The sequence below is a fragment of the Rhinolophus hipposideros genome, assembly GCF_964194185.1.
Source record: "Rhinolophus hipposideros genome assembly, chromosome: 11".
Classification (NCBI taxonomy): domain Eukaryota; kingdom Metazoa; phylum Chordata; class Mammalia; order Chiroptera; family Rhinolophidae; genus Rhinolophus; species Rhinolophus hipposideros.
The window spans coordinates 79,729,677-79,743,107 of record NC_138057.1 but is presented as its reverse complement, the minus strand read 5'-3'; the positions used below and the strand labels follow the sequence as shown (position 1 = coordinate 79,743,107).

Sequence of the window (13,431 nt, the reverse complement as noted above, 5' to 3'; positions counted from 1 at the left end):
CGGTCTGCGCTTAGGAAGCAGGCCTCAGCTGGGACTGGGCTGGGATGGGAAGCGAGGGATTTGGAAAGGGGTGTAGCTCTGCAGCGGCATTGCTGCATTGTTTGTCCTCGCCAGCTCCTTGGTTGAAAGTTAGAAGCCCAGGGGTGCTTTCTCACGGGGTGACTTGTTCACACCTTCATTCCTGCCCATCTGAGCTCCACGCCTCATTGCCCCGGGACTGATTCAATAACTGTTGTTAATTGGTGTTGCTGGAAAGCTCAAGACGGGTGTTTGTCTTGTTTGGGTTTTTGGTTTGTTTGTTTTTCCCCCTCTCTGTAACATGCTAGGGCCTGCGGAGGAGGTGGATGTCGACTGAGATGGTAATTCTTTCCCAAGCTTAATACACTGTTTAAATGTCTTAGGGGAAACTGGGACCCACAGATGTCTGAATCAATTTTTAGTGGAAGAACAGAAATGTAGAGAAACACCTGCTTTAGTTATTAACATAAAATAAAATGCAAAACAAGTATTTACTGGTTTTCCCCTTCCTGTTACCCACCAACTTTGTACATAAATTGAGTCACAAAACCAAAAACCCAACAGAAGCATGGAAGGAGATTTAGCTTACTCATCTTGTTTTCCTGGAGGAGGAGAACGGCTTGTAGCAAGTGAAGTGTAAGCCCAGGAGGGTGAGTCCTCCTCTATCGTCACTGTTCCCTGGGCTCGCTCAGGCCGCGGACGCTCTTTACCGCATGACTGGGGGGAGAGAACATCGTAACCTGCGTTGTTATCGCCACTGAACTGTTCCTCGGTTGCTTATGGAAAGTCTGGGCAGTGGCAAGAAGGAGACTCCTGGAATGGGGAACCGGATGTGGGTCCTGGGCTCAGCTCTGCCACTCAGCCGTGCTGTTGTTAGCTTGAGCAAGTCACTTAAGCTCCTTTTTTCTGTCATTTCTGAAGCGGGACTCTTACACTTGCCCTCTGACTTCATGGAGGAGGCGAGAGAGCCAATGTGATAGAGGGTGTCAAAGCACTTTGCACCCTGGAGTGCAGGGCCTGCTGCCCCGCCGGCCTCGCTGTGGGCCAGCTACTGCAGCTGTTTTCTGTCTCTGATATTTGGTGTCATTCCCTGAACGCAGGAATTGTTTGCTGAGAACTGTAGGCACTCAATAAATATTTATTAATAGATATAACAGAGACAGCTTACAGCCTACACTCTTTGCCTCTAAATCACGTGTAATAAGATTGCTGTTTTTATGATGGTACTTGTCACGTGTTCTAGTTCATGCATAGCCCTGAACTGCCTGGGATGCTTGAGACCCAACAGAAGAAGGAACATTTGTTGTATATACTTTAGTGGGTGCTGGGTCTTTGCATGTTGTGCAACTTTAGGAAACAGCGTAGCTTTTGTGTGCTTGCCCTGGTGCTTCTAAATTGGTTCAGGGAGCATATTCACATAGCTCGAAGTGCGTAAGCTACTAAGAGAGAATAGGAAGGTCTGCGTCTGCTTCTGTGGCCTGGCCAGTGTTACCCCGAGAAAGCCAGTCCCTAATCTTGACAACCCTGTCTGCTTGGGTGTTGAGTTTCCATAAAGAGATTTTTGCCATTTTTGAGTGTCTCTTTGGAAGAGAATAACACAGCGTTAGTAGGTCGGGGTAGGGCTGATCAGGGAGAGTAGTGAGGGCTGGTATAGCCGGCTAAGCAAAAGCTCTCGTTTCTGTAATGCATCCAGCTAGTCCTACTTTTCAATGTACAGTTTAGGAAATACTTTTAATTTCCTTAGGAGAATAACCAGAAATCTTTCACAGACATGATACAAAAATCTGACAAGTTTGACCTAAGTGAAATAAATGAGTGAGTTTGACCTATGTTCCCAACCTTCTTTCTTCAGCATACTGAGATTGATAGTTGTAGTTTCAGGCAATCTTATCCTCATGAAGTAATTAAACAAACCCCCCTCTGTTTCCACCCACTGGCAAAGTCTTCTCGGTGTCATCATTCTGGACGGGTGTGGAAGAAAATCTTAAATCATTTTCAGATCGTGCAAATGATTCCCTTTTTGGTATCTACGGGGCATTACCCTTTCCCCCAAAAGGTGGTTTATTAATTTGTGCATTCCTGATTTTGTATGGGTGGAGAAAATGAACAGCGTGTATTGTGCACACTGTATGGGGAAAATGCTATTGGAATCTGGTTAGAGCTGCTAAATATCTCTCTAACATGAGATCACTGGCTGGAGTACAGACTTTTTTTTTTTTTTTTTTGAGGGGTCAGACTTTAGAGAACCAAGCCATCTGTCCAGCAAATTATTTTAAGTCTTTAATAATAAAAAGTTTGCAATATATTTTAATGTGTAGAGTATAAAATTCATGTTTTGCAAAACCAGCGTCTTTGGAAATGTCTTCCACATTCCGTTTCGTTGTCATCTCAGTATTGTAACCCTGATTTGGTAGCGCACCTGTTCGTGCTAACGTTTCTGTAGAATTAATTAGTTCATTAGAAGCAGCTTTTGAAAACTGGCATGCTGGTAGCTCAGTGCACTCCTTTGGAAGGCTCTGTTTCTGGGATGTACTGAGCTTCTGCTAAAACAGATGTAGGGAATTTGTGGTTGCGTATTAAGCTGTAAGACTTTGAAGAGTCTCTGCTGCTTTCTTTGAGATTTGTTTTGTGGAGCACTTTGGTTTCTGCTGTGGGTGATTTTTGATGGCTGATGTATAATGCACTCTCCAGTCTGCTAAAGAGAACGTCGCGTGTGTTTGTTTCGTAATTGCCTGACCCAGGTCCACGTGGCTGACTTTTAATGTCCTCTCCATTCACTCAGCGAATATTTAAGGACATGTATTCTAGTGTTCGGTACATTCTCAAAGGGATATGTGAGCCAAGAAAGAGTTTAAAATGCTGATAAAAGAAATCAGAAACCCCGATAGTTTTTTTTCATGTTTGAGGAAAGCCTTTACATTTTGCAGGAAATATTTGTATCATTGCAGAAAGCTGACATGGAGTCATTGGGTGGAGACGTTGGTAAGTGGATTGAAACAGCCCGGCAGCCCAGCAGTACCAGGGGCTGCCTTATGAGCAGACCACCTCATGGAGGTGGTGGTACATTCCTGCATTGACCGGACGTTGGATGACAGGACCTCCTGAGGGCCCAGTGTACTCTGATTTTCTGAGTACGGACATTTAAAGGAACAGGCCAGGCTACTTGAAGAAAATCAGAAGAGAACCAGGTTTAAGGGCTTCAGAAATTAATGTTAGAAATCTGAAAACGGCATGATTATTTGTAACGCAGCCAAGATATTGAAGTAGTTGAGACTGAAGCTGAGTTCTAAGGAAGCCTTTAGAAACTTCGATAAAGAATCACTTGGATTATACTGGGAAAAATTGGATTGGAAACCATTGGGAGTCTGTAATGGGGAGCAGGACAGGAGAACTGGATTCTCTACTTGCTTGAAAGTTAATTTTCTGCCTGCAAATCCTGAAGTGATGAGTCACACTTGATGTGAACTGGTGATGTCAGGGGGTTTGCATTTCTATCCCCGTTTCTTGGACCTGCCAGCTTCAAGGAGGAGAAGCAAGCAGCGGCCCCTTTTCGAAAGGCCTGTGAAATGTAAACAGGAACAGCGGTCCTTCCAAGTTATTACCCGCTAACAGGTTGACAGATATGTGCAAATTGTGACTCAGCTCAATTTGGCAGGAAATTAATGTCTTTGCACGTTGCGTCTGCTCAAGTGTAAACTAGTCACCACTGTTGTGTTACTACTTGTTTGCCTATATTCCAAAGGTAAAAATTAAGTGCTTTGATCCTGCCACAGAGCAGAGTGTAACATATGGTGGGGGCGTGGAGGGAGCTCGCTGTTCCTACCTGTTCTCAGCTCAGCAGGCATAGCTCGGAGCACTCACTGGAGGCAGCTTCCTCAGAGGAGTAGTGGCCGGACCACCTCCCGTTCTGGCCCCGCCCTCGGCAAACAGAAAGTGTCGTTTGTCTTCAGCTCTGTATTTCCCTCAAGTCACTGGGGTTCGTGGTGGATTTGTGTTTTGAAGGTTGAAAATGAAATGTTTTGATTTTTGCTCCTAGGATTTAGACATTATTTCCCTCAGTTAAAAAGACACAGCTGACTTTCTCTCTCTCTTTGGCAAACACATAATGTCACCTGTGAAAAGGAAATTTGCGTCTCCTTTATAGTAGGCATGTAAATGAAAAACAGTCTCCTTGAAAGTTACTTTTGCTTAGTAAACCTTTGGGTTGAGTTATCTGAGCTTTGTCCGAGATCACTGGTTGGGAAGAAAACAGAAATCCCACCCCAGACCCCCCACTTTCCTACGGCGACAGATATTTTCTCTAGGAATTCTTTTTCTTCTGCTGCTGCCTTCCTTTACAAGTAAAATACTCATAAATAAAGGAATTAGAAATGGCAAGGAACAGGTGTCTGCCCTTCTAGAACTCCGGCCGATACTAACAGCAAGAAGTTTGGTGGTGGGCGTGGAACTTAGTAGTCTACACACAAAACTGGGTTTCTGGAATCATCCTTTAACCTACCCATTCCCCTATTTTCCTTGCTTACTAACGAGACAGGTTTTCCAGAAAGTATTTTGAAACCTTCAAGGTGAAAGGAACAAGGGAGAGCAAATTATGACGTTACCTTTGTGCTGATGTTCTGTATATTCACTTGCAGTCTACCATCCGTCTGGAGCTATGATGGCTATTGATTGAGTGTTAGTTAGGAGGCATTGCCTCCACCTCTCCCATTAGCATATACTTAGCAATGACCTCCACTCACATCGGACAGCAGATTGTTGCTTCCTGCTGAGTCTGAAGGAACTGGGTTTAAACCACACACACAGATTCGGAGAAGAAGCATGTAAATGCGGACATGTTTCCAGGGCCTTGGTGTGAGCTGTCGGCATGAAGTTTGCCATGTGTCTCCCACCATTTCAGGAAACATCAGACAGGATGAAAACGTGTTCATTTCCTCCTTTCTTCATCTACCTACCTCTTTTGTAGCATTTTAGCTTAGAGCCAAGCTTGTATGTCATGGAGCTTTAAATCCAGAAGGGGACTGTGGGAAATGTGTGGGGTCTTAGGCTGTTTCTTAGCCATCCAGGAAAGACTGTTTTTTAAACCATTTTAAAATATGAAGAGAACGTGGCCTTACTTGAAAGAAATACCTCTTGTTCTTTCTGAGCAAGTCTGCTTTGTAATGCCATGTCCTCATCTTCTGGTCCTTCCGAGAGATGGAAGAGAACTGTCTGGCACTAAGTTGGTAAAAGTCATTTGCAGCCTTGAAGAATATCAGTCTTCGGCCCTCTTTCCCCAGCAGCAAATAGCCTTCAGCACACCTCCAGCGCTTCTCACACATCTCTGCTGTCTTCTTACTGTTAATTCAGTACTCACACTGGACTGCTAATCATTCTTCTCCCTTCATCAGTCAGACTTTAAAACTCTCCATATAGAGCAGCCGGATGGCTCAGTTGGTTAGAGCTCGAGCTCTGAACAACAGGGTTGCCAGTTCAATACCCACATGGAATGGTGGGCTGCTCCCCTGCAGCTAAAGATTGAAAACAGTGACTGGACTTGGGGGAGCTGAGCTGCTCCCTTCACAACTAGATTGAAGGACAACGACTTGGAGCTGATGGGCCCTGGAGAAACACACTGTCCCCCAGTATTCCCCAACAAAATTTAAAAACAACACACAAAAAGCTCTCCATACAGAACATTGTGTCAGGAAAACCTGAGAAATTAATCAGTAGGATTACTCCCTGACACTCAGAGCTGATAAACTGGGTGATCATTTTTTTAACAAATGGCATGATGTTGTCTTCTATCTTTCATGAGCCCTGCGTTTCAAACGAAAATCTTTTCATGTTGTGAGTAGAGTGCTAATCGCCCTCTTCCCTCAAGAGAACATACCTTTTCTATGTCCCTGATCTCATGGACATGTAATTTGTCAGCTCCAACGGATATGAAATCCAATGCGAAATCCTTCATAGATAGTTTTGCATCTCAGCTATTGTATGTTACATCCCCTCCGTGTCCAGTGTGAGTGGACGGTGAGCACAGCTGCTGCTGTGGTTTCATTCTCAAGGGATCTGAGCCAGACCCGGCTCTGTCGGTGCTGTGGGTGGCGGCGTCACAGTAAGTGTCCACTGGAGGGGAGCATTCGTCCCGCTAAGCGAGGGCATTTTTACAGAATAGCCCACGATGTGCCAGGAGTAGTTGTCGTTTGGGGTTCTTAGTCTGTACCAGGCACCATGCTAAGTGCTCAAAGTCAGTTATCGCAATGGCTCTGAAATCTTAGGAGATAGGGGTTCCATTTGGGCCAGAGGCACAGGGGACTCGCTTCTCAGAGGAATGTCTCCAAGAAAAGACGGAGCTGATAGATCGTCTAATGTGACGGTAGTGAGAGCAGTTTTACAGTCAGAGAGTTTAGGGATGAAATTGGAATAGGTAACAGAAAACTACTCAGGTGAAAATCGCGGATAAGCAGAAGCTGGACTAGTAAGTCAGTGGCCTCATGAGCCACTATGGGGCTGAGCTATTGAAAAATCTGTGCCAAGATTTAAGAATGCAAACCTCGAATACCCACTGAAGCAGAGCTGTGATATAACTTGAATTAGAATCCAACCAGGAAAATGGGAATATGACTTCAGGTATTGAAAACAGAAGGAATTCAATCCAGGGAATTGGTTATTCTGGCGATTGAGTCGAGAAGCCAAACAGGCAATAGCGAGGCAACCCGAGCTGAAGCTGCTGCCATTCCTTGTACCAAAGGACGAAGGAGGAACCTCAGTAGTTAGAGCCCAGTGGCCAGGAAGGTGACAGCTAAATTCTGATCTGTAGAAGAAAGTCACTAGGTCATGCCTTGAAATGAAAAAGCAAAAACTGACATTTAAAAACACATTTGTAGACATACCCAAGAAATCACTAAAAAATGGTTGGCTCTGGAAGGCAAGAGAAGGAACGGGGCGGGGGTACTTTTTATAAAAAGCCATGTAATCCCATTTGGCTTCTTAAAACTGTCTTCCATTAATAGAAAACTAAATTGAAGAGAAGTCTGAAGTCTTCAATGCACTGTAGATTTGTGTTTCGTTGACTACGGTTCAGTTCATATGTGTTTTTTTTCCCACTTAGATATGTTGATGACGTCATAAGCCGTATTGACAGGATGTTCCCTGAAATGTCCATCCACTTGTCCAGACCCAATGGGACATCAGCAATGCTTCTGGTAAGTTCTACCTGACCTGTTTGTAGAGGGCCGTGGGGAAGAAAATTGGCCTCAAGATTTCATCTCTGCGCCTGTGCTGTAGGGTCTGTAGAATGGAAAGTAAATCCCAGTGCAATGGTGAATAGCATATTTCTCTTTGCCGGCATTCTGTAGGTTAAACATTCTGCACTTTTGAACAAAATTGCAGAGTTAACCAGAGAGGAAAGACACAATAGGACCGTTTCACCGCAAGTCATTGTATGGTACTTTGGCAAATGGGTTTTATGTTGCCCCACGATCACAGTAGTGCCCAAACATTGGCTCCTGCTGAAGAAAAGAGCCTCGTAAAATGGAACCAGGTTCTGTGGAAAATCATTTATCAAATCCATTGTGTGTTTGAAGAAGGTGCTCTGAGAGCTTACCGCCACCAACTTCCGGTTCTGTTGTTTCTGGTGTTGGTTTGCTCTGAGTGACGAGGCATTGTAACCTCCCCACTGACGTTTGTAGTTGCATGAATTCACCAAAGACAGGTGTGTCTGGGCAATGCGGTGGAATGGAAGCGCTAACTTACGTTAGTAACTAGAGGCATAGGAGATTTTCTAAGACTCTGTGTGGTAATATGCACTGGAAGGCTCTTTCCTGAACGCTGATTTTAAGAAACCACCTCATTTTACAGAAAGCAGAATTAATTAAATAACAGGGATGGTTTTGATGGGTGTCAGGGGGATGAACTTCAGGAGTGAGTGTCTTTTATGTCTCGTCTATTACTGCTGCTTTGGGGCTTAGTGTGACCTCCCCATACTTTAGTATTTCCCTCTTGTAAAATCTTATAAAGAGCCAGTCACCCAGGATGAGCTACTGTTCACTCAAGCCATGCACCTGACGAGAACACGCATGTGTGTGTGCAAAGGAAAACTGGGCTTGTTAAGTGCCGGGTATTTCATCTGTGGCAGGGAAAATTAGTGGCGTTTATCTGGGTAACATGCTACTTTTGTTTCACATTCTTTCAGTTAAAAAATACAGTGAATGAGATAATGCAGTGTCCTTTTAATAGAAAAAGAAAACAATTTGTATCTGTCTACAGAACATGAAGTATTTTCTGCCTCCATTCAAGGTACAAATTGTTTAAAGTTTAAGATCCCCTGGACCCAGCAGCTGAAACAAATCCCACTTTCAGCACCCTTGACAGGGCCCAAAGAGTTAATGAAGACAGAAATGAAAGCTTCCTCAGTGAAATAGGTTTGTTCAAATTATTTCCGGGTCATTGAGCTTCCATTTCATGATGAAGGTAGGAATTTGGCCTTGAAGGGAATGAGCAGAGAGAACTGGATTATAGGTTAACAGGTGTAAGATGTGAGAGTGACTTCCTTCCGCCTGAGAAAGCTGGCTTTTGTTTCACAATGGCCTGTCCTCTGCTTTCCCATGGGGCTTCTGTTTTAATAGACTGATGAGAGTTTAGGGGCGCAGTTCAAGGGAAGAATCCCATTTTATTTACACTGTTTTACCCCCGGGAGTGGCTGGTTCAGGTCACTGTGCATTTCAGCCAGCTTTCTTGGGTGACACGGAACCAACAAAAGCCGGTGCTCACAGAGCAGCGGGGAATATGATTCTGATCAGATTGCCAGGACAATAATCACATTTCCAGCATAATTGCTTTATGTGGCTTTTACTTTTCAAAGACGGTATTTTATTAGATTGCAGGTCTCTAGGCCGTTTGCCGCTGCTGCAACCATCTCTGAAGCTGAAGGGAACTCTCACCTGGGAAGGGACGGGGACCAACAGCTGCTACCTGCCCTACGACATAGCTAGTCAGCTGTTCCCTGTGACTTTCGCAGAAAGCTTGGGAGCTGTACTGTAGGCAGTAGGGCACCGTAGGAGGTTCAGATGAGACTTGAAAGTGCTGTCTTCTGGAGATTAGTCTGGAATGAATTGTTTTCATCTGGATTGCAGTGTATTCTGGAAAGCTTTGGGAGACAAGTGCGACTGATAGGGAGAGACCAGTTAGGCCGCTGAAGCGGACACACCTGAGCGGTCTCCGCTGCCATCTCCGTTACCCACCTTGGCCAAGGCCTGAACCGTGCCTGTGTTGTTAGTAAAATGGCATTTCCTCCTGAGTCAGACAGGCTTCCTTGAGTGCAGTCAACAGAAACCTGCTGTGATTAGCTTAAGCAAAGAAAGGGTTTGTTTTTGTCTTTGTTCCACTTTTTCATGGTGCTAGATGCTCACAGGCAGAGATAGGCTGACCTGCCAGGAGTTAGCTGGAGGCGTGTCAGGAGCAGACACAGCCCTTTCGGGACACTGTGCCCCGATGACTGGTGGTCAGCTGCCCTCCGTCCGCTGCCTGTGCTCATGGAACCTGCGAGAAACACCCTGCTGGCCTGTCAGAAGTCGTTCCCTCCCCCTGTGGTGGGGGAGTCAGGCCTTGGCAGCCCCTCAGAACTTCGTGGAGTAGAGGAGGGTCAGTCCCCAGGGGAAAAGAGGCAGGGCCAACAGAGAAAGCAGCAATCTGCATGATAAAACAGACATCAGTGTCCGGGCCTGCAGCTGACACAGCACTCACCTCTGTTAGATAGCATCATTTTAGGGGTGGGGAAACCGAGGGGGCCCTCCTGAGTCATGCTCCAGGATGAGCCTCCAGGATGCCTGTCCCCTGTCTGAGTATAGCTCATGATGGTGGCAAGTAAATTTGGGCTACCAGGTACCAGGCTCGTCATTTTTTTTGCAATTGTTACATAATTTGACCTATACAAAGGAACACGTGTAATGTGTACGTCAGTTATAAAGCAGAAGGCTAAACCCACGAGCTTAGCTCTCACGTTAAGCAGAACGTAACCAGCGTGTACTTCTCCCCAGTCCCTGCCTCTCCCTCCCGAGTCCCCACCGTCCCCACCGATAACCATCCTCTTCTCCTCCTTTTCTCATGCAGTTTACCACATGCACGTATCCCTAATGACGTATCATTTAGTTCAATTTTGAGCTTTATAAATTCGCTCTCATGCTGTGTGTGTGGTTTCTGCGATGCTTCTGGGGTGGAGTTTGATCGGGTAACACGGTCACGTGCATTATCAGGTAATAGTCCATCCTGTGACTTTGCTAGGCACACTTTGCTCTTTCCCTGTAGTGCGTGGTCCATTTTGCTTTCTGAAGAATGGTGGCGTGAACATTCTGGCACATACACCAGAGCACATTTTGGAGCTCGAGGCCAAGCCTTGGAGCCAGTGCAGGCCCGTCTGCAGGAGAGAGGGGAGTGTTGGGAGCAGTGGAGCATTGAGCTTTTTCTGAAGTGTCACTAGCGCTGTGACATGCAGTGGCCTGATGCCCACACCGGTGTACAGAGGGGTCCAGGAATGGCCGAGGTGAGGTGGCCTGGTTCCCACGATTAGCGTGTTCTGCCGATTTTGTTGTTGAAATAGACCTCTTCTGATTCTGGTGTAGGTGGGGAGGGCTTGGGGGATTGTTTTGTGCATATACATGAAAAGAGGCGTAGTCACTGAACTCCAGAGCCCATGGACAGAGGCAGATTTCGGTGCTCCCATTTTGGTTTCCTTCTTCACCAAGCAGCCACTGCCAAAAAGCAACGGATTGCCTCGGGTGTACTGTGATCTGTAACTAGGGGCCCCAGGGCGCCACAAAGGGTTTCTTCACCACAGGGAAGGGGCAGAAAGAAAGGGGGAGTATAGAATTGGCATTTTTTAAAGGCGATTGGGGTCATTTGGGCTCATTTTAAGTTAAACCAGCCTTTCCTATTGGCCTGGGTTCCAGAAGCCATCAGAAATTGAGTGGTCGCCTTCCGACCTGGGCACTGTGTTGGATCCAAACATGCTTGTGTGTGTCCTCTTCGTGCTTATGAACCTGTGGCCAGTGCGTGTCTGGGAGATGGGGCTGGTGGGGGGAAGGGGGGACAAGTACGAGGCGCAACCAAACTGCGGTGAACGTTGAAATAAAAAATGATTACAGTAAAAGACCAGTAATCCCCTCAGAATGCTCCCCCTCGCTTCGGACACACTTATCCCGTCGTTCTTGCCACTTCCTGAAGCAGTTCCGGAAGTCCTCTTTCATGAGCGTCTTCAGTTGCACTGTCGTGGCTGCCTCGATGTCCTGAATCATTTTGACTTTGGGGAAGAGCCAGAAGTCACATGGTGCCAGATCTGGTGAATAAGGTGGATGAGGACACACTGTAACATTTTTATTTGACAGAAATTGCCGTACCAGAAGCGATGTGTGACATGGAGCGTTGTCATGATGGAGGATGATTTATGGCACACTTTAAAACACACCTTCTCTCAACCGTCGCTCACACCTGATTGACTGCACTGAACAAGTTGAAACTCGTCACACACTGTTACTAAGGTTTGACTCACCGCTTCCCGTGTTGAGGATCCCTGCCTTTCCGTAGGCTGGCACTTGGCAGCAGCATTCACCGTATTTTGTGATCACAGTGGAAAGGCTCCGTGTCACACATCGCTTCTGGTATATGGCAATTTCTGTCAGAAACATTAGGTCTGTCCTCATCCACCTTATTCACTGGATCTGGCACTGTGTGACTTCTGGCTCTTCCCAAAGTCAGAATGACCATGAAAGGTAAATGCTTTGAATCGATTCAGGACATCGAGGCGGCCACAACAGCGCAACTGCAGGCGCTGAGGAAAGAGGCCTTCCAGAACTGCTTCAGAAAGTGGCAAGAGTGATGGGATAAGTGTGTTTGAAGCGAGGGGGAGTGTTTTGAGGGAGATTAATGGCGATGTGTCTTTTACTGTAATAATTTTTTTAATTTAAACATTCACTGTATTTTCTGATCCCACCTGGTAGATGCTCAGTAAATGCTTGCTGAGTGAATACATGAATGACAAATACAAACATCCTTCTCTTCCGTATGTATCAGTTTGTCCATAGTGGCTGCAGTGGGGACCTGCTACTTGGGAGAGAAAGAATAAGGCATTAGTAGTAGTTTGATTCCAAAACTGTCAGGACATTTATTGCCTTAATTTCTTCTGGCGTCTTTGTGAGTCTAGGTAATCAACTATAGCAATACACTCCGTGCCCCAGCTAATGTGGAATCTAAACTTTCAGCCTCTTCCATAATCTTTTCATACCTCGTCACCGGCGCTCTCTCCGCTCTGTTGGCGTCTGCTGGTTCCGTGTCGTGTAAGTTAATCACTCATGATATAATAAACCCCGTTTCCGTTCTCTGAAGAGATGAGCTCAGTCATCCACAACGAATCTAGCTATGTTGATATTTAGTTTCAGTTAATCTACCGCCTAACATCCCATTATTAATTTTCTTCAAACAGTCAAAATATTGTAAGAGCTTAACTGAGTCAGAGACTAGAACAAGCAGCTGGCTTCTTTGGCATTTGAAATAATTAATCCGCAATTTTGACTGATTCTCTAGGTATAAAAATGTTAGAAAAGAAGGAAACGATGAAGCTTGAACCATGATATTTGAAAAATACTGGTATTTTATAAATTAACCTTTCTATGTTATATGATTTACAACAGATAAAACTCAATCTTTCTAAATACACATTTGAACCTTCAATTTCTGTAACATATTCGTGCCTTGCTTTTGAATGACACATCTTCTTTTTGAAACCATTCAGACACATGTTAGCGCCAAGGTTGAGAAACCTTGGCTTAGGACATGCAAATGTTCTACTTCCCATGAAAATGCCAAACTGTTTTCCAAAAGGGCAATTCTGAAGTAGTGAAACAGGTTTTTCCCAAACACACGAAGACATAGCTAATAACTTCGGTTGTCCTTCAGAAATTTCTGGAGACCATGCAGTGCTAAGATTCTGTGATGCTACAGCAGTTCTCAGGAATCGTACCCATATCTTAGCATTTAGGTCACAGTACGGAATATTACTGGAATTCTTTGTTAAATGCTTTTTTTAAAAAAAAATGCCATTTTATATAATTTATAAGAAAAATCAACTTTTATTTTCTACTTCATTTTTGACATATAAAAATTGTTTTGCAAACCTGATGCCAAAAGACATTTGTTTCCCAAAACCAGACCCATTCTTTAAGGTAGCAGTTCTCAAATTACGGTCCGGTGAGAAGGGGGTTGCGAAGATTGTTTCGGGGGAGCCCCGAAAGTCAAAACTAGTTTTCTGGCAATTCTAAGACAGACGATGCTTTCCTTTTTCACTGTTACTCATTTACAGGTTCATAATGGAGTTTTCCAGAAGCCACGTACTGTTTGTGAGATGAGGATGACAGCTGTGGGCTTGTGTTTTTGTGTTTTAAA

At 45.0% G+C, this 13,431-nt stretch overlaps 1 protein-coding gene across 2 annotated transcripts in view; it reads left to right on the top strand.

Moving 5' to 3' along the window:
* Positions 1-13,431, top strand: part of MED27 (mediator complex subunit 27) — a 190,455-nt gene that overhangs the window by 117,125 nt on the left and 59,899 nt on the right. For both annotated transcript variants that reach the window (XM_081066416.1, XM_081066417.1), the window contains exon 4: positions 7,109-7,202. In XM_081066416.1, coding sequence (XP_080922542.1) covers positions 7,109-7,202 — 94 coding nt within the window. The remainder of the gene's footprint in view (positions 1-7,108; positions 7,203-13,431) is intronic.